General features: G+C 45.7%; 1 protein-coding gene and 1 long non-coding RNA gene across 11 annotated transcripts in view; one reads left to right on the forward strand and one right to left on the reverse strand.

Annotated features, from left to right (window-relative positions):
• Positions 1-25497, forward strand: part of SLC24A1 (solute carrier family 24 member 1) — a 45262-nt gene that overhangs the window by 7884 nt on the left and 11881 nt on the right. For 4 of the 9 annotated variants that reach the window (XM_024232691.3, XM_054532811.2, XM_054532808.2 and 1 more), the window contains 3 exons: positions 5088-7103; positions 19562-19615; positions 21035-21143. In XM_024232691.3, the coding sequence (XP_024088459.2) occupies positions 5214-7103; positions 19562-19615; positions 21035-21143 (2053 nt within the window). In that variant the 5' untranslated portion in view covers positions 5088-5213. Of the gene's footprint in view, positions 1-5087; positions 7104-19561; positions 19616-21034; positions 21144-23057; positions 23450-23974; positions 24454-25497 lie in introns of those variants that run through there. The other 5 variants (XM_063716185.1, XM_054532809.1, XM_054532813.2 and 2 more) reach the window with 4 other exon arrangements.
• Positions 1908-24121, reverse strand: LOC129050490 (uncharacterized). 2 transcript variants are annotated; one of them, XR_008514140.1, is made up of 6 exons: positions 23761-24121; positions 22677-22799; positions 21333-21408; positions 10356-10420; positions 9825-9889; positions 1908-2294 (listed from the first exon to the last, which is right to left on the reverse strand). It is a non-coding gene; the product is annotated as an uncharacterized LOC129050490 (long non-coding RNA). The 2 variants fall into 2 exon arrangements; XR_008514141.1 differs by lacking the exons at positions 1908-2294; positions 9825-9889; positions 10356-10420 and adding an exon at positions 20497-21220.

Below are 25497 nucleotides of genomic sequence, written 5' to 3' on the forward strand. Positions count from 1 at the left end.
CAGTTCCATGAGGAAGCTTGTCTTTCCTGGTTTCATAAATGAGGAACCTGAGAATGAGAGACCTTAGGCTTGCTCCTCATCAGACTTGTTACTTTATTAGAAGTTGCAAAGCAGTACCTGTAGGTTAAATTCAGCCCTCAGACTCATTTGTTTGCTTCCTAATATTTTTAAATTGTTTGACATTGGAATACTTATTGGTGGGTCATTTATTCTCTGTCCAGACATAGCCCCCAGCACGCTCCAGTTACTTAGAAAATGATTGATGTAACTTAATTTTATCTACCCGGGACCTAAAGGCATTAAAATCTGCAACCCATCAATGCGTGCTGTCTGCCAGATTAAAAAAAAAAAAAGAAATAAAATTTGCGACCCTTTCAAATCTTGTCTGCTTTCTACTGTACAACTGTAGAGTCGGTTGCAACTCCTGATGTAGGCCCAGAAATAAACCAGCCTTAGCCACAAACCCTCCACGTCAGATGAAAAGTCTCGTTCCCTCTTCTTTCTGTTTTAATAAAAGTTAGGAAAGGCCTAGAGCTTTGGAGGGCAAGGAAAGGCCTCCTTGCTGTCCTGCCAAACCTCTAAGATCCGCCTTCCTCATCCCCTTATTTTATTGTGAGGGTCAGAGCCAGATCTACCCCATCTGTTCTTCCATCCTGTTCCAGAGGAGGGTATAAAATGAGGCAATTTTGTAGAGCAAAGCAGATCAGCCTCCCCTTCTCAGTGGTGCTGGCCATTCTCCAGCCATTCGCTCTCAAAAGGTCATGAGCTTTTTGAGTGGGCATTCTCCTCTCCATCCATGTGTAGCTCAGGGGCCCCATCTCTGAGCATCTTCCTCACTGGGTTATGCTTTTTATATTTAATGTATATAAAATATATTTAATAAATATATTTACAATATAAATAAATATATTTATTAAATAAATATATAAATATATTAAATAAATATATTTATTAAATAAATATATTTATTAAATAAATATATTAAATAAATATATTTAATAAATAAATATATTTAATAAATATATTTACAATATAAATAAATATATTTAATAAATATATTTACAATATAAATAAATATATTTAATAAATATATTTACAATATAAATAAATATATTTAATAAATAACTATATTTACAATATAAATAAATATATTTAATAAATAACTATATTTACAATATAAATAAATATATTTATTAAATAAATATATTTAATAAATAACTTTATTTATAATATTAATAAATGAATAAACTTATTTATTTATTAAATACATTCATTGCTTGCCAGGCACTGTGCTGGGCTCTGGGGACTCAGTGGTGAATAAGACAGGCAAGTTCCCTGTCTTCTTGGAGTTCACCCGCTAGTAAGAGTTGCACACATTAATCAGGTGATTGCACAAATAAATACACAGTAGAGTGTTGTAACAATGAAATGCATGGAGACCTGCTGACCCCTCTAACACAATCTGATTGTGATACCTAAAAGCAGAAAAACAACAACAATAGTACCCGGCACTGTTAATATGTTTTACAAATTAATTAATCCCCACAACAACCCTATCAAACAGGTAATGTCATTATCATCCTCATTTTACAGGATGAGAGGTTTATAGCCACTGAGAAGTTAAATAACTTGTCCAAACTCACATGGCTAGTACAGAGGATGCTTCCATTCTTGGTTGAGCAGCCAAATTTCCTGCTGAATTTCAAAATGTGCCAGAATCCCATGATAATAAGACAGAAGAAACTGGGTTTACCCCCAGCAGGTAGGATTTAGGTTAGACACCAGGAAGAACTCCTTGGCAACATTTATGAACATATGAGAGAAAGGAATCACTTTTCTGAGGATTTCCTTCTCCCCTGAATTTTTTATATTGAATAAACAACATTGTAAAAATAGAGGAGTTATTTCAGAAAAAAAGATCACTCATTTTACTTTGTGAATTATGTTCCTTTTTTCATCTTTCTGGGCCAGATTGAGACTGTGTTACACAGTGGCATGAAAAGGGAAAGAACTAGATTTGGTTCTGCCCACAGCAGCATAAAGGCAAGGACATGTAACTAGCAGACCTCAGGCCCTGATCCCAGGCTTCCAACATCCAGAGTGACCCCAGCATACTCAGAGATGAAGCCAGCTCTTCCACAGTGGGTGGGCCCTTCTGTGGGCTTCAGCAGAGGGAGCTCGTGACCTTCTTACTGTTCCAGGCCACTCAAGGTGAAGCAGGGTAGAGGTGAGGCTATGAGGATTAACTGCTATTTCAGATGAAAGTAACCCAAAGCATCATGCACCCAGGTACTCTGGAGGAAACAGGAAAGGGAGAAAGGGGCAGTCAGTAAATATCAGGCCGAGTTAGCTGAATGATTGAAAGGGCTTCCAGATCAATGCTTAGGATCACAAGATCCCCACTACCCTACCCTACTCCCACTTTGATCAGCTCCAAGTCATGGGCTGGAGGCGCAAGGGGCTCAGGGCGCCACCTCCTCAGGTATCTTGGGATGTCCCAGCCTGCTCTGGGGAGATCCATTAGTGCCCTCTACACCAAGGATTTCCTTTAGGCCTAATAAAATAGATTTCATGTATGAAGTGCTTTGAAGTTTGCTTGGTGTTTTCTCTATCATCTTTGTTTTTTATTTTGATTATCACATTCACCTTACAGATAGGTAGGACAGGTATTATTATCCCCACATTTACTTTTAGAGTACATTAGAATCACACAGTAGCAAGTTGAGCCTAATGCTAACTGAGGTCTTCTGATCTCTTAAGCCCCAGTCACTTTCCCTTGGTTTTCTCAGAGCGCCTTCTGAATCTTTTAAAAACTTTCCACCATCTAAGCATGGAAACCCTAGACCACCTCTCATTCTCATAGCTTAGAAATAAGTTTGAGAAATCTCCCCAGTTCCTCCACTGACTTTGTGGGCCCACAGTGAGCCCCTCTGTGTCCCTGGTGGAAGGCCCACTCTCTCAGGCTTGGTTAGGTGCACTGGGACCCAGAACTTGTGCAATGCCCTGATAAGCTTCTTAGAGGAGGTGGGTATTAGCCACGATCGGATATTCTTCCCCTGAGCTGCCCTTCACACCCGACCCTGCCTTGAATTAGGATTCCATAGGAGAGCTGGGGGCAGGAGAATGGGTTGTTGCCTGCTGTCCAGCTTCAGACCCACTCTTTGAGATATTGGATTCTGACAAGTTTCCAGAGCTGAGAAGACGGCCAGATGTCAAGGTCTGGAGGTAAATGATGTAGTTAGGTAGGAGGGATCAGCTGCGGTGCCAGCTCAGCTCTGTTACATAACACAGGAACATTAGAAAGAGAGAGACTCTCTGAAATTTCTGCTGGGGATACGAGTGGGCTCGCTGCAAAGTGTTGAGTTCATGGCAAGGATCGGGGGGCTGCAGGGAGATAGTGGAAAGAAAATTATAGAAATCAGGGACAAAGAAGGAAGTTCACTTATTCCTACTTCTCCTTTTGCTTGTCCCTCTCCTGCTTTTTAAGACAAGTACCTTTGCATCTCTGATTAGTGTGGCATGCAAGAAAGAAAGGGGAATTAGGAGGCTCATCTGCTTGGCTACTCACTAGCTGTGTGATGTTAAGCAAGTCACATCTCCTCTCTGGACCTCTGTGTTTTCATATCTCAGATGAGGAGTTGTACCAGACAGATTGCATGGGTTACTCAGCTCACTTCTAAAATATCATATGCAAAACCAATCATTTCCAGTTATTGTTTTGTAGGAGTTTGTGGACATTAATTAGAGAGTTAATAAATAGTTACTTGCGCTGGGCCTCAATGCCCTTCTTTATAAAATGAGGATTCTTTGAGGGCCTTTCATGTTCTTCCCTCCTTCGTTCTTGTATAAAACTAACCTGTCCATTCAGTGCTTTTCTTTTTTTTTTCTTTGAGACAGAGTCTTGCTCTGTTGCCCAGGCTGGAGTGCAATGGCGTGATCTCGACTCACTGCAACCTCTGCCTGCCAGGTTCAAGCAATTCTCCTGTCTCAGCCTCCTGTGTACCTGGGATTACAGGCATGCACCACCACGCCTGGCTAACTTTTGTATTTTTAGTAGAGATGGGGTTTCACCATGTTGGCCAGGCTGGTCTTGAACTCCTGACCTCAAGTGATCCGCCCACCTCAGCCTCCCAAAGTGCAGGGATTCCAAGCGTGAGCCACCGTGCTTGGCCTGTTCAACGCTTTTCATATGTTTTTGCTCGTTCAACATTCCTGTGACACTGTTATTACTCATATTCTAATTTAATTTAAATTAAATTAAAAATATTATAACATGCACATGATAAAAAGGTCAAACTAACAGAATATACAGTGAAAATAAGTCACCTTCTGACCTTTGATCCTCAGTTTCCCTTCCCCAGATGTCCTTCCAGAGATTATCTTTGCATAACCAATATATATGTTATCATGACCATTTCACAGATGAGGCACCAAGGCTCAGCCTGTCCAGGATGACACAGCTGGTAAGCAGCAGAACAGGGAGTCTAGGCTTTCAACTCCATTCCCCATGATCCTCCCACCATGCCATATTCTCTGGGAAGCTCTATAACATTAACTTTTAAGCTTTGCCCACTCTGGATGGTGGAATTGTTTTAAGTCAGTCCAAAAAAATACATGGAGCCCTAATGTCCCTGGCAATGCCTTCCACTGCTGCCTTTTTGTCTATAGCTTAAAGCCATATCTTCCTACCTCCTTCCTGCCTTTGATAAGGTGAGACATGTGGCCTGACACCAGCTATGGATGATTGAGCTCCCAGGATCTTAGGCTTGAACCTGAAGAGTACTGGCAGATCTTTTGCTGAGAGCCCAGGGAGGACTTGGTAGACTCCATAGTGCACTCAGGCTCCAGCTTAGGAACCTGGGCTGCTGGCATGCCTACATAGTACAGAGGACCCCTAGGCACTCTTTCTCTTAAGAGTAGGCATTTTCCTCTGGAGCAGGGGGCAGGAGTAGTTTACTCTTGCAAAGACCCCATGCATGATAATTTTGTGTTCCTGGGGCTTCTATTATCACTTCTTTCTATATGAGGGTGTTATGGATCCCAGATCTCCTCTTAGTGGTAAATAATCTCTTTTTTTACCCACCTAGGGTTGTGGATACCCCCTGGCTGGGCTTCATGGAGAAATCTTCTCTGATCACCAACCTGAATCCCAGAGTAGCCTCCATCTTAGGACAGAATGAGAGGCCTTCTGTAACCAGATATAACTGGCCAGCATGGGGAAATTGATCAGGATGGGGCCGCAAGAGAGGTGGTTACTCCGGACAAAGCGGCTTCACTGGAGTCGCCTCCTCTTCTTACTGGGAATGTTGATCATCGGTTCTACCTATCAGCACCTTAGGAGACCCCGGGGCCTTTCCTCATTGTGGGCAGCAGTCTCTTCTCATCAGCCTATAAAACTGGCCAGTCGAGACCTCCCCAGTGAAGAGATGATGATGGTGAGCAGCAACCCTTCAAAACCTAGCTCCGAAATGGGGGGTAAGATGCTGGTACCCCAAGCCTCAGTGGGCAGTGATGAAGCAACACTGAGCATGACAGTGGAGAATATCCCCAGTATGCCTAAAAGAACAGCCAAGATGATCCCAACAACAACCAAGAATAATTACAGCCCAACAGCAGCAGGTACAGAAAGAAGGAAGGAAGACACCCCAACATCCAGTAGAACACTGACTTACTACACCTCAACTTCAAGCAGACAAATAGTAAAAAAGTATACCCCAACACCCAGGGGAGAAATGAAGAGCTACAGCCCAACTCAAGTCAGGGAAAAGGTGAAGTATACTCCTTCCCCACGTGGTAGAAGAGTAGGCATTTACGCTCCATCCACATTCATGACAATGGAAACAAGCCATGCGATCACCCCCAGGACAACAGTGAAGGACAGTGACATTACAGCAACCTATAAAATACTGGAAACCAACTCTCTTAAGAGAATAACGGATGAAACCACCCCAACCACTCTCAAGGGAATGTTTGATAGCACCCCAACTTTTCTGACACATGAGGTAGAAACAAACGTCTTGACTTCTCCAAGGAGCGTCATGGAAAAAAACAACCTGTCTCCCCCCAGAAGAGTGGAAAGTAACAGCTCAGCCCATCCCTGGGGGTTAGTGGGAAAGAACAACCTGAAGACTCCCCAGGGAACAGTGCTGGTGCATACCCCAGCCACCTCTGAGGGGCAGGTGACAATAAGCACCATGACAGGCAGCAGCCCAGCAGAAACCAAAGCCTTCACTGCTGCCTGGAGTCTTAGGAATCCCTCACCCAGGACCAGTGTATCAGCCATCAAAACAGCCCCAGCCACAGTCTGGAGGCTGGCAAAGAAACCTTCCACAGCACCCAGCACTTCAACAACCCCCACGGTCAGGGCAAAGCTGACCACGCAGGTCCATCACTGTGTGGTTGTGAAGCCAACCCCAGCCATGCCCACCACTCCCTCCCCAAGCCTCACAACGGCCCTGCTCCTAGAGGAGCTCAGTCCCAGTCCCTCAGTGCTGCCTCCCAGCTTGCCAGACCTCCACCCCAAGGGAGAGTACCCCCCAGATCTGTTCAGTGTGGAGGAGCGGCGGCAGGGCTGGGTGGTCCTGCACATTTTTGGCATGATGTATGTGTTTGTGGCCTTGGCCATTGTTTGCGATGAGTACTTCGTTCCAGCCCTGGGTGTCATCACAGACAAGCTGCAGATCTCCGAGGATGTGGCAGGTGCCACATTCATGGCTGCTGGAGGCTCTGCTCCTGAGCTTTTCACCTCCCTCATCGGTGTCTTCATTTCCCACAGCAACGTGGGCATCGGTACCATTGTAGGCTCTGCTGTGTTCAACATTCTCTTTGTCATTGGCACTTGTTCCCTCTTCTCCCGAGAGATCCTCAACCTCACCTGGTGGCCCTTATTCCGTGATGTCTCCTTCTACATCCTTGACCTGATAATGCTCATCCTCTTCTTCCTGGACAGCCTCATTGCCTGGTGGGAGAGCCTGCTGCTGCTGCTGGCCTATGCCTTCTATGTGTTCACCATGAAGTGGAACAAGCATATTGAGGTCTGGGTGAAGGAGCAGCTCAGCAGGAGGCCAGTGGCCAAGGTCATGGCCTTAGGAGACCTCAGCAAGGTAAGGACAAATTGGCTCAGGCTTCTCCAGCCCCTTTGAGATGAAAGGATGTGGCGAAGCCAGGACCTGAAGAGAAGGTGCTAGATCAGACCTCAAGAGATGAATGCTCTGGTTCCCTTACTATTTATTCAACATTTATAGAGTACCTATTCTCTGCCAGGCACTGTGCTGGGGTCTTTGTAAGCATGACATTGGCTCAACCCCTAATTACCCTATAAACTGGTTATATTGTGATCCCCATTTGCAGGAGAGAAAACCGAAGCCCAAAGAAGTTAAACCACATGTTCAAGGTCACACAGCAAATAGGCAGTGGAGCCAAGATTTGAACTTGGGTTGGTGTGACCAGGTGTTTGGAAATGACATTTGAGTTGGGCTTTAGAGAATGTCCAAGAAGATGCCAGGCGAGGAAAAATGATAATCTCTTCCATGTGCATGGCGTTCAGGGTTTAGCTAGCTCCCTCATTTTCATTTAATCCCGTTAGTTCACATTCCAGACTTGGAGGGGCTGATGGCTTGGATGGCGTCTGAGAAGGGGGACGGTTTTATATTTTTGTTTTGTTCTGAAAATATTAGAGAAGATGGGAGGTCTACTCACCCACTGACAAGCTAGTCCTGGGGGCAGAGCCCCTCTCTCTGTGCCCGCTGGAGGCCAGACACCAGGAGCACTAATCCTGGGCTTTCTCCTGACCCATAAGTTCCTTTCCAAGAACTTCTCTGCCCACTTGAGGGACCTTCCTGTTAAATTCATTGGATGATTCAATAACCTGGAAGATGATTAATTGCAGGAGTGATCTCTGAAAATTCATTCCAAATTTTTTTGGGTTTTTTGGATTGGGAGTAACTGGGACTACAGGCACATACCACTACACTCGGATCATTCCAAGTTTTTTGTTCCTTGAGACTCTAAAGTGAGGGTACCTTAGGGAACACAGACCCCACTTCTCTCCTGCTCCTAAAGGGTGAGTTTGGGTAAGGGTTGGCTCACAGCCTGCCTATTCCAGGTCTCAGCGAAGCCACTGGTGTGAGCAGAATTTTGCATGCAGAGTGGAAGGACTTAGCTACTTAATCCAGAGCAGTTTTGATGAGTAAGCAGAATGGAGACCAAACTCAGCAACGTGTCTGTGAGATATTTGAGGCAAGGGAGATTAAATGCACTTCCTTTAGACTTTTTAGATAACATGTTGTTCTGGCCAAAGCACGGAACAGAGAGCCAGGAAACCTGGGTTCTAATCTGATTCTGCCTCTAATGAATTGTGTGACCATAGACAGGTCCTTTGACCTCTCTAGGAGAAATGACAGAGTCCAACTAATCACTGAAAGGTCCTGTCTGACTCTAACATTCTATGATAATATCCTGTGTCCAAGTGAGTTCAGTTCTGTCAGGACCCAATGCAATGGTTATTTGTCTGATTTGGTCAACTGAGCTTCTATTGTGTCATTTGCAGATGGTCCAAAAAGGAAATATCCTGCCCAGGGTCATATAGCCAGCAGGTATCAGAACTGGAACAGGAACCCAGTCTTCTAACTCCCCATTCAGTGCTACTTCCCACCAGACTGTCCTCCATGAAGCCAAGGCTTCAAAAAGAAAGAGAGGCTTAGAGCATTACAGAATTTAATACAAGGAAACAGGAACCTCCCTCCTAATGCAGTTCTTAGGGCAGGCCTTGCTAAGTTCTCAGGGGTGGCCGTGAAGTCCTGGTATTCTCCTCTGAAGAAAATGCCTAATGCTTTGGTGTACAACAGGCCAGCAGTTTCCAAAGTGCCTCTGACTTGTTCCTAGTCCCTCATAATAATTCTGCTTTTATTTAGACTCTACAAACTCCGAACTTTCCGTTTGATCGGAGCTAGACCATCAAAGCAAAGCTTGCAGGACAAATGAAGCATAATCATCATTTCAAAAGAGAATACATAACCTACTGAAGGGACTTTTCAAGGGCTTTAGTAGCAACTCCTTGCCAACTAGTAAGCAGAGTGATGATTACATCTCTGTTCTTATTTGTCGAAATAGATCCAGTATGATTTTTTTTAAAGAGACAGGGTCTTGTTCTGTTGCCCAGGCTGGAGTGCACTGGTGCACTCATAGCTCACTGCAGCCTAGAACTCCTGGGCTCAAGCAATCCCCACCTCAGCCTCCCTAGTAGCTGGGACTATAGGCATGTGCTACCATGCCCAGCTAATTTTTAATATTTTGTAGAGATGGGGACCTCACCATGTTGCCCAGGCTGGTCTCAAACTCCTGGTCTTAAGTGATCCTCCCGCCTCAGCTTCCCAAATTGCTGAAGTTACAGTCATGAACCACCACACCTGGCCCCTTTAGCATTTTTTAAATGTCATCACCCCTTCAAGGATGCTTATTTCCCTTTAACCAGATCATAAGTCTGGTCATATCAGGCTTATCACTGCCACTAAATGGGGAAATAATTTTTGTACCTCCTAAAGGGCCAAGCCCAGTGCCTTGTTCTTAGAAGAAGTTCCATAAATATTTAGTTCAGTTTCCTCAGGTAATCCTAAAAGTTCCAGAACTCTAGTTTAGTGAGACAAAGGAGTCAGGGGTTGAGAATCCATGCTTATGGAGAGCCTATTCCATACATACATTGTCTTAACAATTTCTCATAAAACCATACAAGGAATAGATTACCTTCATCTTGCAGGTGAGGAAACTGAGGCTCAGAGAGGATAATTAACTCAGCCAAAGTTACACAGCTACTTGGTGATCCTTACCATTGATCATGAATCACGATATCTGGGTTTTAAGCCAGGTTCCATTGCTGACTATTCCTGTTTCCCTGGGCAAGTCAATGCAATACAACAAACCATTATTATTAAGCTAAATGAAAGCCAGTGTGGGAAATAAAAAGATTGTATCCAGTAGAAGGGACAAGCCTAGAGAAAATTAACTGCAATGAAGTGAACCCTGTGCAAAGTGCTACAAAACCACTTTGCTTTTCAAACAGGCCTTAGGTTGCTCATCTGTAAAGTGAATGGATGAGCTATGTAGAAGTTGGCAAACTTTTTCTGTAAAGGGCCAGACAGTAAATATTTTAGGATTTGCAAGCCATATAGTCTCTGTCAAAGCTACTGAACTCTGTCCTTGTAGTGTGAAAGCAGCTACAGATAATAAATAAACTAATTGGAATGGCCACATGGTATTTTAGTAAGAGCAACATACTTGCAGGTATTCTTCTTCCTGAGCAACTTGGAAACATACAATCAGCAGAGAACAATCCATTTTATTACTGGATATTCACCCACCTGATAGCTGTTGAGTTTCTGAGCTAGAGCATCTTTCACTTTACTGTTTATTCTGCCCTGAGTATCTAGAATCAGGATAAAGGTGTTTTAGGAATGATTCTAATCAGAATTTACTTAAGAATATTTCCAGAAAAAAATAAAGGACTTAGTATTAGACATAGACATATAGTAAGTATTTTAGAGTCTCACTTTTGACACTGGCTGAAAAAATTTCAAAGCTAAAAATATTTTGGACAACATTGTCAGACTGACATATATTGGTTTGAGGATGCCTTTTATGACCCCAGTAAGGAAATGGTAAATGTTTGCATAGTTATCAACACAGTCTAACTCTGAACACAGGCTGTCTCTCTGAAACTTAGTTTTCAAGTATACTTGGTTTTGAAGCTCTCAGTGTATTTGTTCTGGCCAAAAATGATAAATCTCTGACCTGCCTTGACCATGCATAGTCACAGAAAGCCAACAGATAGCAAAGCGGAGGCGCTAGGCTGGCTGAAAAGCATTATTGGTATTTGAAGGACAGCAGGGGCCCTTTCTTTATACTTGACTAGATTAGCCAGGAAGCACCAGCCATCTGCATGAGGTGTATGATTAGCAAGACAGTCCTGTGGAAAGCCAATGGCAAAAAGGGATGCAAAGCAGAGAAAAGAGCCTAGTTGGGGCTCCTTTGGAAGCTCTGTACCCACACTCTTCCCTCTAGAATACTCCTGGGGAAGAGTCTGCCATTCTCTCCTAAATGCACTGGGGGCTATTTTCATCCTGGAAGGACTTTTTTATTTATTTTTGAGACAAGGTATTGCTCTGTCGCCCAGGCTGGAGTGCAGTGGCGCAAGCACGACTCACTACAGCCTTGACCTCCCAGACTCAGGCAATCTGCCTCCTCAGCCTCCTGAGTAGTTGGGACTACATGTGCATGCCACCACACCCAGCTAATTTAAAAAATGTTTTGTAGAGAAGGTGGGGGGCGGTGGGGAGGATATGGGGGTGTGTCTCACTATGTTACTCAGGCTGGTCTCAAACTCCTGGCTTCAAGCAATCCTCTCACCTTGCCCTCCCAAAGTGCTGGGATTACAGGTGTAAGCCACCACTACACCTGGTCCCTGGCAGGATTTTAAAAATTAAACCAATCAACAAGACCTCAAACAGACAAACCTGCTGCCTGTTTAGGGGCTGGTCCTCCCCTTTCTTATCAGGGTTGGCATTTATCCTAAGGGCTTCTATCAGTGACCTGTAGAGCCAGCTACCTGCTTTGGAGGCAAGGGGCTGTGTGCAGGAAGCAGCCACCGAGAACCCTCCCTGCCTCTGTGGGTCCTGCCCACACTAGACTCCAGGGAACTCACTGTGCTGCCAAAGGGCCCACTGTAACCTGGGCTGAGGGGTTCCCTTCCTCGACTCTTTGAATAATAATCAGCTTCCCTCTAATTGTCAGGAAAAGATGGTAAGAGTAGAATGCTCAATTTTAGGGTTTCTCTTCATAAAATTTTCTTAATCTTTTGGCCAGGTGCGGTGGCTCACGCCTGTCATCTCAGCACTTTGGGAGGCCGAGACAGGCAGATCACCTGAGGTCAGGAGTTCAAGACCAGCCTGGCCAACATGGTGAAACCTCATCTCTACTAAAAATACAAAAATTTGCCAGGCGTGGTGGCACGCACCTGTAATTGCAGTTTCTTGGGAGGCTGAGGCAGGAGAATTGCTGGAACCCAGCAGGCGGAGGTTGCAGTGAGCTGAGATCATGCCACTGCACTCCGGCCTGGGCAACAGAGCAAGACTCTGTCTCAAAACAAAACAAAACTAAAACCTAACCACAATATTAAAAAAGAAAATGTTAAGCTTTCAATGTTCACCTGCTAGTGGGTGCCAGCAGATGACAAAATGGATGCATAAGAAACAAATATTAACAGAAAAACTCAAACATCTGATCACATCTAGTTTAACAGTTTGTTGTTTTCATGGATATGTGTAAGTTTGTAGTTGAGATTTTACGTGCATTCATATAACCCAGTAATATTTTCTCCTAGTGCATATGATGGGATTCAATATGAAATTAGATATTCATGGTGTTCTACAAAGAACAGCATAATTTCTAGATGCTCTGCCACCTGAATTAATTGGAAATATGCAACCAACAGAATTTTTTTTAGTGTGGGGGAGTGGACATATGGATGAAAAACAAGTAAAATAAACTAAGATGTTAATTTCAGCATATGACAAGTGCTGTAAAGGAAATAAACAGGGCATGTGATAGAGAGTGACTGTAAATAATAGTGGGCCCCCTTTAGTGAGGGAGAGTGTAGGAGGTCTCTTGGAGGAGAATTTCAAGTAGAGATCTGCAGAATGAGAAGGGAAACCACCCCATGGCCAGTGACAAGAATTCCTGGAAGAGGGAACAGCATTTGCAAAAGCTCAGCTGGAAAAGAGAGCTTGGCACATTAGAGAAAAGAATAAAGGCCGGTGTGGTTAGTAATAGGGAGAGGGGTACAGAATACCACTGGAGAAGAGGGTGGGAGCTATTAGTTTGGTGCAAAAGTAATCATGGTTTTTGCCACTAATTTCGCTTTTAATGGCAAAAACTGCGATTACTTTTGTAGCAACCTAATACTCCATGCAGGGCCCTGTGCATCAGATACAGAGTTTGGATTTTATTTTATTTTTATTTTTGAGACAGAGTCTCGCTCTGTTGCCAGGCTGGAGTGCAGTGGCACGATCTCAGCTCACTGCAACCTCCGCCTCCCAGGTTCAAGCGATTCTCCTGCCTCAGCCTCCCAAGTACCTGGGACTACAGGCACATGCCACCATACCCAGCTAATTTTTGTATTTTTAGTAGAGACGGGGTTTCACCATGTTGGCCAGGATGGTCTCGATCTCTTGACCTTGTGATCTGCCTGCCTCGGCCTCCCAAAGTTCTGGGGTTACAGGTGTAAGCCATCGCGCCCAGCCTGGATTTTATTTCAAGCTCAACAGGGGAAGGAAGTAATGAGAGTCCTCCCTAGCTGCTGAGTAGAGAATGAATTGTAGGTGTGCAAGAGTGGAAGCAGGGAGTCCAGTTAGGAGGCTGATGTAGGCTGTTTATATGTATATGTATTTGTGAATATTTTAAGACAGAATCATCTGGACTTGGTGTGAAGTGGATATGGAGGGTGAGAGAATCAGGAAAATCAAGGATGATGCTGATCTTTTTGGCTTGAGCAGCAGGGTGGATGGTAGTGCCATCCACTGAGAAAGAAGAATAAGTTTAGGGAGACTCAAGAGTTCCCACTTTGGAATAGTGAGTTTGGGTGCTTAGGTCACTTCCAAATGGGTGTATCTGGGAGGCAGTGGCACAAATGAGTCTGAAGCCCAGGAACAAAGTCTGGGCTGGAAACAGAAAATTGTGAATCACCAACGAATGTATGGTAATTAAAATCAAGAACTGGCTGATGCTACTCTGAAAGACAGATAGTCTGGGAGTAATCCCTCAAGAACCCCAACATTCATTGAGCAAACATTCATTGAACATCTTTGTATGAGGCCTGTGGTAGGTCTGGCATGTGGTGATAAATAAAGCACAGTTACAGCTCTCAAGGAGCTTAGTCTAATGGAGGAGGTGGAGTTAATCTAGGTTTTGTGGGGCCTGATACTCACTAAGAAAAAGAATATAAAACTGTTGCCACAAAATTAGGTGCAAGCCTTGGAAGGGATTCGTGTAGGAGAGTGACGAGCCCTGAAGCTTAAGCTTCATCATCTCCATGGTGAATCCTTCTCAGTGGGAAAGACAGACAAGTAAAGCAGTAGTTTACACTATCATGTGTAATGGTATAGGTGAGTGCTGAGGGATTTAGTACTGCAGAGAGCCGACACCTCCAGACCAGAGGGTCAGGGAATCATGTGTAATGGTATAGGTGAGTGCTGAGGGATTTAGTACTGCAGAGAGCTGACACCTCCAGACCAGAGGGCCAGGGAATCATGTGTAATGGTATAGGTGAGTGCTAAGGGATTTAGTACTGCAGAGAGCCGACACCTCCAGACCAGAGGGTCAGGGAATCATGTGTAATGGTATAGGTGAGTGCTGAGGGATTTAGTACTGCAGAGAGCCGACACCTCCAGACCAGAGGGTCAGGGAAGGCTTCCTAGGGGAGGGGATACTTAGCTGAATCTTGAAGGACAAGTAGGAATTCACTGACTGTACAAGGGCTAGGGAGTCTCGTAGCCATGTGCAAAAACCAGAGAAATGAGAGGGCGATAAGAGACTGTAGCCACCAGCTGCATACAGCTGTTGAGCCCTGGAAATGCGGCTAGTCCGATTCGTGATGTGCTGAGTTTAATATATACACTGGGTTTCAAAGGCTTAGTCTGAAAAAATGGATGTAAAACACCCCAATATTTGTAATATTAATTACATGTTGAAATTATATTTCAGGCATATCAGGTTAAAGTGTATTATTAAAATTAATTTCACAGCAGGGCACAGTGCCTCATGCCTGTAATTCCAGAACTTTGGGAGGCTGAGGTGGGTGGATCATCTGAGGTCAGGAGTTTGAGACCAGCCTAGCCAACATGGTGAAACCTCGTCTCTACTAAAAATACAAAAATCAGCTGGATGTGGTGGCAGGCGCCTGTAATCCCAGCTACTCAGGAGGCTGAGGCAGGAGAATCGCTTAAACCTGGGAGGCAGAGGTTGCGGTGAGCCAGGATCTCGCCACTGCACTCCAGCCTGGGTGACAGAGTGAGACTCTGTCTCAAAAAATAAAAAAATTAATTTCACTTGTTTCTTTTACTTTTAAAAAATGTGGCTACTAAAAAATTAAAATTACATATATGGCTTGCATTATATTTCTATTGGACAATACTGGACTGCAAGTAAGCAGGAGGCTGTGCTAAGTTAAGAAGTTTACACTCTTACTGGGTGACAGTGGGGCTCCCAGTGTGTTGGGAGGGACATGATGTGCTTTGCTCAGAAACCCACTCTGGCTGAGGGGTGGTGAATGTGCTGGAAGAGGAACAGATCAGAAGTCAGGAGGCTGTGCAGAGCTGTAGGCAGGAGAGTGCAGAGACAAGGTGAAATGTGAGAACTCTTAGGAACGAGGTCTGACAGCTAATTGGGTGTGGGCTGTGAGGGAGAGGGAGGAATTTGGGTAGACTTCTGGGTTTCCAGGATAGACAAATGGAGTGGACTGGGGTGCAATACTGTATTCAGTGAAGGGCTAAAGTGAAGTGTGCTCTACCTGAGAGAAGCTGAGTGAAGGCAGGGCTCGGACAAGGGATTCAATAAACATTTGTTGAATGAATGTTAAAAAAAATTTAAGACTAACATGTGTGGTTCAGGAAATGTGTTATGGATGGTCGAGAAGAGGAATTGCTGTATCAGTGGGAAATAGCAAATGGAGGTCAGGAGGACAAGCCCGCTAGGGGCTACCATGGTCTGCCAACCTGAAGTTCCTATAAACAGCTGCAAAGGATCCCATTGCTCATCCTCAGCAAGAGGCATGAAGACATCCTGTTCTGTTACCTCAGCCTCTTGCTAATTGTTGTAAGGAGAAGAAGGTGGGGATAACTGGGCTGAAGAAAGACCAGGGAGAATGTTGTGATGTGAGAGGTGAATGTGTTTGTGAAAAGGGCATGTTCAGAAAGCACCTACTTTCCAGTGCTGTTACGCATAAATGGACTCATCAGCCACACCCAAATGCTGACAAACATTCATGTCCATTTGCCTGAAATGTCGAAATATGAAATAGAGCCACTAGGGAATATAGATTTGATCTCATTTCCTTATTTATGCTTGGGAAAATAAATGGGATTTAGTAAAACCAAATCAAAAGCACCAAAAAAAAAAAAAAAAAAAAGAAAAAACTGAATGGAGATAAGATCAGGATTCTAAACAAAAAGAAAAAAAAGAAAGAAAAAAGAGAAGAAGACAGGGTTCTGTCACCATCTTTGTGAGTGTGGGTAAGTGATGGAATCATTCTGCATCTCAGTTTTCTCATCTAGCAAAATAGCTACAATAATATGAGTGTGTCTATTTCACAGAGTTGGTCGTATCAAATAAGAAAATGGATGTGAGAGGCTTCAGAAAGTTAGAAGTGCATACTGAAATTAGCCATGAATAATGAATCCTTAGGAAGGTATTTTGGCTTGAATAAATCTGAATGGCAGAGAAACCATTAGGGGTGTGCACCATGGGGCAAAGATCAGTCTCTCCTACCCCTCGGTGTACAGAACCATCCACCCCAGAGTTTAGACAGGACCCTCACAGTTCTTTGCCTCTAAACAGAACTCTTGGCCAGGCACAGTGGCTCACGCCTGGCCAAGCACTTTGGGAGGCCGAGGCGGGTGGATTACAAGGTCAGGAGATTGAGATCATCCCGGCCAATATGGTGAAACCCGGTCTCTACTAAAAACACAAAAATTAGCTGGGCCTGGTGGTGCACGCCTTTAGTCCCAGCTACTCGGGAGGCTGAGGCAGGAGAATCGCTTGAACCCGGGAGGCAGAGGTTGCAGTGAGCCGAGATCGTGCCACTGCACTCCAGCCTGGCGACAGAGTGAGACTCCGTCTCAAAAAAAAAAAAAAAAAAAAAAAGAAAAAGAAAAAGAAAGAAAGAGAACTCTTTGGGTGAGGGTTGGATGTGAGAAATAGTGAGATGGCTGGGCCAATGGGTTCAGTGCTGTAGCCTCTTATATCCCAGTAAACTTATAGGTGTGTCACGAAAGAGTTGGGGGGATTTCTTAAAATGCACAGTGCCCCCTTCATATGCAGATTGGTTATTTATACTCTGTTTCATTCATTTTTATGTTCATTCATTCATTTAGCAATGTGTATCCAAGCATTCAAACCTCTCCCAATCCTTCAAAGCTTACTCAAATTCTACCTATTTCAGAAAGCTTCCTTGCCCATCACAGCATAGAACCTATCTGTGCCTTTTATTTCAGGAACCACATTCTTCTTTGTCATGCATCTGTATTATCATTGGCCTCAATTTCTTTCTGGACACAGAATCCATGTCCTAAGCATCTTTGTATCCCTAAAGCCACCAGAATAGCACCATATAAATAGTATAGCAGGTTCTCAGTAAATAAGAACTGCATGAATGAATAAGTTGGAGGGATGGCTGAGTGGCCCTAGATCAAGCACTATTTTCTATATTTTCTGAGCTGAACAAAGAAGGGAGTGTAGCAAGTTCAGTTCTGGTTTAGCCATGGAGGTTGGTGGGGTGAGGGAAGCAATGAGAAGGTAAAGACGATTGCTGAGGGCAGCTATTTGTGATCCTGCTGCTTAAAGATGACACTAAAGGCTGGATGTGCTGGCTCACACCTGTGATCCCATCACTTTGTGGAGGTGAAGCAGGAGGACTGCTTGACCCCAGTAGATCGAGACCAGGTTGGACAACATAGAGAGACCCAGTCTCTACAAAAAACAAAAAAACGTAGCCAGTCACTCACACCTGTAATACCAGCATTTTGGAAGGCAGAGGTGGGTGAGTCACTTGGGTACAGTTTGAGACCAGCTTGGGCAACATGGTGAAATCCCATCTCTACAAAAAATACAAAAACTAGCCGGGTGTCGTAGTACATGCCTGTAGTCCTAGCTACTTGGGAGGCTGAGGTGGGAAGATGGCTTGAGCCCAGGAGGTCGAGGCCACAATGAGCCATGATCGTGCTACTCCACTCCAGCTTGGGCAACAGAGCAAAACTCTGTCTAAAAAAATAATAAGGCTGAGCGCAGTGGCTCATGCCTGTAATTCCAGCACTTTGGGAGGCTGAGGCGGGTGGATCAACTGAGGTCAGGAGTTCGAGACCAGCCTGGCCAACATGGTGAAACCCCATCTCTACTAAAAATACAAAATTTAGCCAGATATGGTGGCAAACACCTGTAATCCCAGCTACTTGGGAGGCTGAGGCAGGAGAATCGCTTGAACCCAGGAGGGGGAGGTTGCAGTGAGGCGATATTGCACCACTGCACTCCAGCGCTCTGTCTCAAAATAATAATAATAATAATAATAATAATAATAATAATAATAATCCCAAAAGCTCTAAAGGTCACTTGGGAGTGTCTACTCATTCAGCACCTCCTTTTCTCAGTAAGACACTGCCACAAGGAAGGGAAACAGATAACTGTAAGTTCATTGCGTGGCAAAAAAAGAAAAAAAAAGGTAGAGTCTACATGTAGCTGGTAGACAATTCATGCAGTGAAAAGTTAAACAGTGCTTTTTTTAAAAAAAAAGTTCAAATGATATTACAAGACTGTGAGTGTAAAGTGGCAAGCTAGTGGTTCAGACAGTAGATACACAGGCTTAATGCTTCTTCATCTTGGATTGTCTAGGGCTGTCCCACTTCCCAGCTGGCTGCCCCATAGCTTTCCCCAAACACTAGCACTTACCTGAGCACACAGCTGATTTTAGTATCACAGAAGGTGTTCACTGTTATACAGCTTTCCAGGAGAGAGTTATTGTAATGAGCTGAAGGGAGGGAAGGAGGGGGCATGGAAGGGGCATTTGGGAAAGCTTCATACAAGAATTCACCCTGAATTTTATAAAAAATGGATAAGATTTGAGTAGGCAGAAAGGAATGGAGATGGCATTTTAGGCAGGAGGAAAAGGCATGAACAAGGGAACAAGAGTTAGAATAGATTAAGTGTATTTAGAGGACAGTTCATTTTCATTTATTCATTCATTTGATAAATATTTATTGAGCTCTTGCTAAGTGCTGGGCAGTGTTCTCATGCTGGCCACACAGTGGTGAATAAAATAGTCTACCTTCAAGATGCTAGTGGGGCAGTCAACTTATTTCCACAAATAAATTGGGGAAAGTGCTGTGAAGGAAAAGAACAGGGGTCTATAAAAGAATTATACATGGCTTCCCAGAGGAAGGTGACACTTAAGTGGAGACCAGAAGCCTGAGGAGGGAAAGAGCATTATGGACAGGGGGCAAGGGGCCCTGTGATGAGGGTTTTGAGGTGGGTGAAGAGGATGGCACATTTCAGAAACCCAAAGACGGTTGGTGCCACTGGACTATGGTGAGTGGACAGATTCGACTGGGGGTACTGCATTGCAGGCTGAAGCCAGATTATAGAAGGTCAGACTGGAGGGATGGAACACGTTGAAACATTTTCTGAGACCAGGTTATCTCGGAGTGTGTTTCTGTATTTCAACCTGAGGACTTCCGTGGAGAGAGGGATGTAGGGAGAAAGTGAGGGTCTCCCCACAACATCTCGTGACTCCTCTCCCTGTTTGCAGCCGGGCGATGGGGCCATTGCAGTGGATGAGCTACAGGATAACAAGAAGCTGAAGGTGGGTGCCGTATGGAGTCTGCCCAGTGGGGACACTGCAGGGTCTCAGTGGATGGTCACAGGCCCAGGGTATTGTGGCCCTGAGCTGGGGACCCTGGTGTGCTCAGGCCTAGGAAGCTCCTGGGAGCGCTGCCAGGGTGAGGCAAGGGAGGAGAGGGCTCCTTTTCTGAGAACTGTCATCTCTAGATGGCATTTGAGGAGGTGCTAGTTTGGGAGCTAAGTCTGGAATGTTACAGTCCTCTCTGCCATTAGCTTGCTGTGTGACCTTGAGCTTCAGATTCTGCATCTGTAAAATGACTGTTTGAACTAGATGAATTCAAGTCCTAGTGTACAGCCCAGCATTGTATGATTGATATAAAAGCCGGATTACCTATGGCTTTGGAATGCCCCAGAACTAAGAGAAAGATAGCAGGGGAACTGGAGAGGACAGGAGTCTGAGGTTTCTGAAAAACTGTGTCTTAGCAGTTTATAGCCTATGAAGTATCTGGAAAGAATTATGGGGAACTTTGAAAGGAGTTCCAAACTTGAACCTAAAGAACCTCCCCCATCCAAAGAAAATCTCTGACTTGTGGTGAAGTACTATGTCACCACAGCCACTAGATGGCAGAAGAGTTCAGATCAGAGGGATGAGGGGGAAGAAAGGATGGAGGAAGAAGAGAAGGGAGGGAGGACTCAGCAAGTGTGGAAGCGTTGTCTTTGGATGTTCCATTGTAAATCAGATGACATTTCTATATGTGTCATTATGAATAAGTGTCACATCTGTGTCTGTACAGTATAGATGTGTGTGTATGTGTGTACCTGTGAGGGTCTCTGAGCACGTGGGCAGAAAAAAAAAAAAAAAAAAACTGAACTGGGAATCAGAAGACCACAGAAGACCTGGGTACCAGTCTGACTCTTTCATTTACTTCCCGCATGACCTTGGCTTAGGCACCTAGCTTCTTTGAGTTTTCCTTTCCCTTTCCATAGATGGGGATCATAGCTTTGCTTATCTCTGGGAGTGGGGCAATGATAAAACGTGCTAATGCTCTTCGTGGACTGTAAAGGGCTGTAGCCATGTGCAGTGGGTCTGTCTGTGTGGTGTGTGGGTGAGGCAGTGTTTCTGAGGGTGTACTTGCAGGGATGTGCAAACCCTTCGTAACGTGATATTCCTAACACACCAGGTTGCTCCCTGTGGAGACTTTGGGAAATTATTCAGTACATAAAACAAAATAGTCCTGGAAGAGCTGAGGGGAGGCTGAGAAAGAAAGTAGTGTAACTCTCCTGGTTGGAGGTGGAGGAAGACGGGAGGTCAGGATAAGGCATCTGTGCTTTTTCCCTGATCTTTATGGGAAAGAGGCAAGGTTAGTCATGCCCTCGTGTGGTTCCTCCCCTGGCTTGGACAGGGGCCCACTGAGGCCTGTGCGGCTCTCCTCTTGCTCAGCTCCCGTCCTTGCTGACCCGAGGGAGCAGCTCGACTTCTCTGCACAACAGCACCATCCGCAGCACCATCTACCAGCTCATGATCCACAGCCTGGACCCCCTGAGGGAAGGTAAGCAAGGCCTCTCCAGATCTGTGTGGTCTGCCCCATCCACTCCTTCCCTCCTGCAGCTAGAGAAGAACTGGGACCTGAAAATCCGAGAGGCAGTGAGGAGGGAGTGGGAAGAGAGAATAAACAGAGGAAAGTAGTAAAAGTCAGACAGTCTGGGAAAGAGGGTAGAGACCAAGACAGGGGACTCACCAAGAGAGGGCAACAAGGAACACGGAGGCTAAGGTCCTTGGGTATCCACATCCTACTTCCCTGCCTCTGTCCCTGCCTGTAAAATGAAGGCGTTAACCTGCAGTTAGGCTGTGAGTAACATGTGCTCTGCACAGGTTTGGGTTGGGGCTGCCCTGCAAAGCCCACTGCCCAGGAGTCAGCCCCAGTGTTCCACGGAGAGTGTCTAGCCAGGCAGCTAGGCCCAGGCTGACTGGCCTGGGCTGCTTCTGGGGACACCTCTTGTAGGGTCCCAAAGCCCAGAAGTTCTTAGTGGCCCTTCCTTTTGCTTTATATTCAACTCTGGAGTCCTAGGAAACCTGCCAACTCCTCCCCAAGTCTGCAATCCCAAAGGACACCCTGGAAACTGCCAGGACCCTTTTAAGGGTGATGAGGGTAAGAGCAGGGTCCTAAGTACAGTGGAGGCTGTTGTCCAATTTGACAAATGGTGGCAGCGGCTGAGATTCTCAGTGTCCACCTTACCAAATCCTGCCTTCTGCTTCTCTTCCCCAGAGAGCTGCCCCCAACATGCATCTCAGACCCCTAAAGGGCACTTCTTAGCTAATCTCCTGCTCTCCTTGAGCCTCCCCATCTCTGGGACTCTGGTGCAGAACCAGAACCCAGCCAGGAGGCCCATCGAGGAAAGGCTAGCCTTTGGGCAAAAGCCAAGGGCTTGGACTGCAGTTGGGCAGGAGGGCTGAGGGCTGAGCTGAATATGACACCACAGGATGACCCATTGAGTCCCAGGGAGCACTCTGATTGACCTTTCTGGCTCAAGGACAAATTTCGGGGGCTCAGAATTTTCTTTAGGCTCTGAAGTCCTTTTCAGAGATAATATTGGGTTGTCAGTTGTTTTTTTAAAAAAAAATACCAGCCAGGCGTGGTGGCTCACGCCTGTAATCCTAGCATCTTGGGAGGCCGAGGCAGGTGGATTGCCTAAGCTCAGGAGTCGGAGACCAGCCTGGGCAACACGGTGAAACCCCATCTCTACTAAAATACAAAAAAATTAGCCGGGCGTGGTGGCAGGCGCCTGTAATCCCAGCTACTTGGGAGGCTGAGACAGGAGAATCGCTTGAACCCGGGAGGTGGAGGTTGTAGTGAGCCAAGATTGCACCGCTGCACTCCAGCCTAGGCTGCAGAGTGAGACTGCACCTCAAATAAATAAATAAATAAATAATTTTTAAAAAGGCTGGACACGGTGGCTCACGCCTGTAATCCCAGTACTTTGGGAGGCCAAGGTGGGCGGATCACGAGGTCAAGAAATCGAGAGCATCCTGGGCAACATGGTGAAACCCTGTCTCTACTAAAAACACAAAAATTGGCACACACCTGTAGTCCCAGCTACTTGGGAGGCTGAGGCAGGAGAGTCGCTTGAACCCGGGAGGCGGAGGTTGCAGTAAGCCAAGATCGTGCCACTACACTCCAGCCTGGTGACAGAGCGAGACTCCATCTCTAAATAAATAAATAAATAAATAAACAAACCATACTGTGAAAAGCTGCATCAAAGACAAGTGATGAAACCTTCCTTAGGAATTCCTCAAGGTGAGAACAGAGGGAGAGAGAAAAGGAGAAAAAAATTAATCTAAGCTGCTAATGGAGCTGTTAGGAAAAAAAGAGAGAGAGAAAAAATAAAAAATAAAAAGCAATTCCTCAAGGTAAACCTCAGCAGACATTGTGAGAGAGGCCACCCCCAAATGTCAGCTCTAGAAAAATAGTACCTCTGGGGTTTGCAAAATGGAAGCTGCAGCCCCTGACAACCTCTGGTGATGAGTGCTGGGGTGCTCTGGTCAGGGCCCCATGAGGAAAGCTGTATCTCTGGGTCATCAGTGGCTACTCCCAGAGGAATCACTGACTCTAGCAAAGTCCTGATGATAAAGACCTCTTGGATGGGACTGGAGGGCCCCCAGCTGGGCATCTCCATGACCAACAGCCTCCAGCTGGCCTACTTGTCCTAACAGGATTATGTGGTGTTCAGGCCAGGCTGAGGTCAGAGGAGATTGATGCTAAAGCCATGATCCAGCCCTGCTGAGAGGGGAGAGGCATGTGAGGAAACGAGTGCCCAGGAGCCAGCAGCAATCATCCCAGGGAGGACATGCATGCTGGTACATTGTCTCTGGGTGTCTCTGGGGCATGGAATGGCTCTCACGGTGCATGACTGCAGATGTCCTCTGGGATTCAGTCGTGCTCAAGAGCCCAGCCTGATTCTGTACCCTGAGACGACATGCGGGAGGGGCGGGGACCGTGCAGGGCTGTGATGAGGGCCTTTGTTCCCCAGGCTCTCTAGATGCACATTTGTGTTTTCGTATGCTGTTTCCAGATGGCCGTCCAGATGTTTCCACTCTTTCCAGGTGTTCCAGCTCTTTCCACAGAGCTGATCCATGGAAAAGATGTTTCCTGGGGTCTGAACTCTCACCTTCCCTGTGAAGGGGCTTTTCCTCTCCAGGGTCCCATGCCTTTTCTGGTGATTTCACTTGGATGTGTGTGAGACAGGGTGGGGGAGACCCTGCAGCTGACCTGCTTTCCTCAGTAACATGGGAAGTGAGAGTCTAGGCTGTGATGAGGATGAGAAGGAAAGTGGGAAGCTTGTGTTTATGGCTAGCCCTTCCAGCAACAGTCAGCAGATATTCTCAGTGCCAAGACCAGAACCAAGGGAGCCCTCCTGTGACAGCAGCTACACATTGCTCAACAGAAGACTTCAGGGTTTGATTAGTGCCAAGGGGGCACTGGGGTTGTCTGGACAAAGGTGTGTTGGCCCCCGACCTCTCAGTTCTGATGAGGACCCAGGCCCACCAGGCCACTTCGAGGGACCACACGTGTCATAGTGGCTGTACCCATGGAGCTTATTGCCGGAGCCAGCTGCAGCTGAACTAACTCTGAGAGTTTAGGGGACAGGTAGAGAGGAGGAAATTCCAGACCCATTTATCTGTTTCCTGCCTGTCCTGGAGCCAGGCAGAGGCTTTGATCCACCCAGCTTCCCAGACTGCACTTTCCAGCTTCTCCGTTTCCTCTTGGTCGGTCTGTATTATGGACCAGATGATCTCCAGGGTTCCTTCTAACTCGGACCCTCTGGGATGCTGGGCATCATCACTGTGGGGTTGCTTCTCAGGTAGGACAGCTGCTCTCAACTACTCTTGTCAATTTGTTTTCATCATTGTTGTTGTCGTTGTTACAGCTAAAAGTTATAGAGTGCTTTCTGGGTGCCAGACACTGTTTTGACCATATTCATGTATAAATTCATTTACTTTGTCACCAACTCTGGAAGATTTTACAGATGAAGAATCTGAAGTACAGAGAGCTTAAGGAATCACCCAGTTAGGTTCACAGCTATAGTGCAAGTGGCAGAACTAGGATTCAAACCCAGGTCATCAGGCTTCAGAATTCGTGCTAAAGGAACAATATAAATAAGGCCAGCATTTGCAGCAGTAAAAGTGTTTTTGTTTATTTTGTCTCATGGATCCTCATCACATCAGTCCCCTGAGGATATGATGGTATTGCCTTTTTAGAGAGGATGCTGAGGCTTAGTGACGGCACACAGGCTTCCCAAAGTCACCCAGTGCTCATGGGGCAGAGCCAGCCTAAATTCAGAATAGAGGCCATAGATCCCATGACACCACTTTGTTCTTCACTTGCACCACTGCCCTCACCCTCCCAGGCCACACAGCTGTGGGCTCGTTCATCTCAGCCTTGTTCTTTCTTCCCTTCTCACCTTGAAATTATACATGTAAAGCGCTTTGCATGTTTCCTGGCACGTAGTCCCAGTGAAAGAGAGTTGCCTGTCCCGTGTTTCTCACCTGGAAATCAGGGCAGCACAATTCTGTGCATGCTGCCCTGTGGGCCTCCAGCAAAGCATGTGCATAGGATCTGAAGGAGGCCCTTCTCGGGCTCTTGTTGTGCCTGGGTCAAAAAGGGCGTATCCGAGAGCTTGTTGGTGAACCATTTCCCCTTTTCCACTGAAGAGGGAAGGCTTATGAACATGGCCATCAGCCATGCCCCTGGAGCTATAACAAAGCTTCTAGTAGATTCATAGAAAGTAAGCTACAAAGATAATATAGTCCAAGGATGGCAAAAACATCTCCCTGCAATTATTTCTCCATTCCATGTCTATCACAGACATTACCAATCAATCATGGTACTTTCCTACAAGGTTTGG

Source organism: Pongo abelii, chromosome 16, assembly GCF_028885655.2.
Source record: "Pongo abelii isolate AG06213 chromosome 16, NHGRI_mPonAbe1-v2.0_pri, whole genome shotgun sequence".
Classification (NCBI taxonomy): domain Eukaryota; kingdom Metazoa; phylum Chordata; class Mammalia; order Primates; family Hominidae; genus Pongo; species Pongo abelii.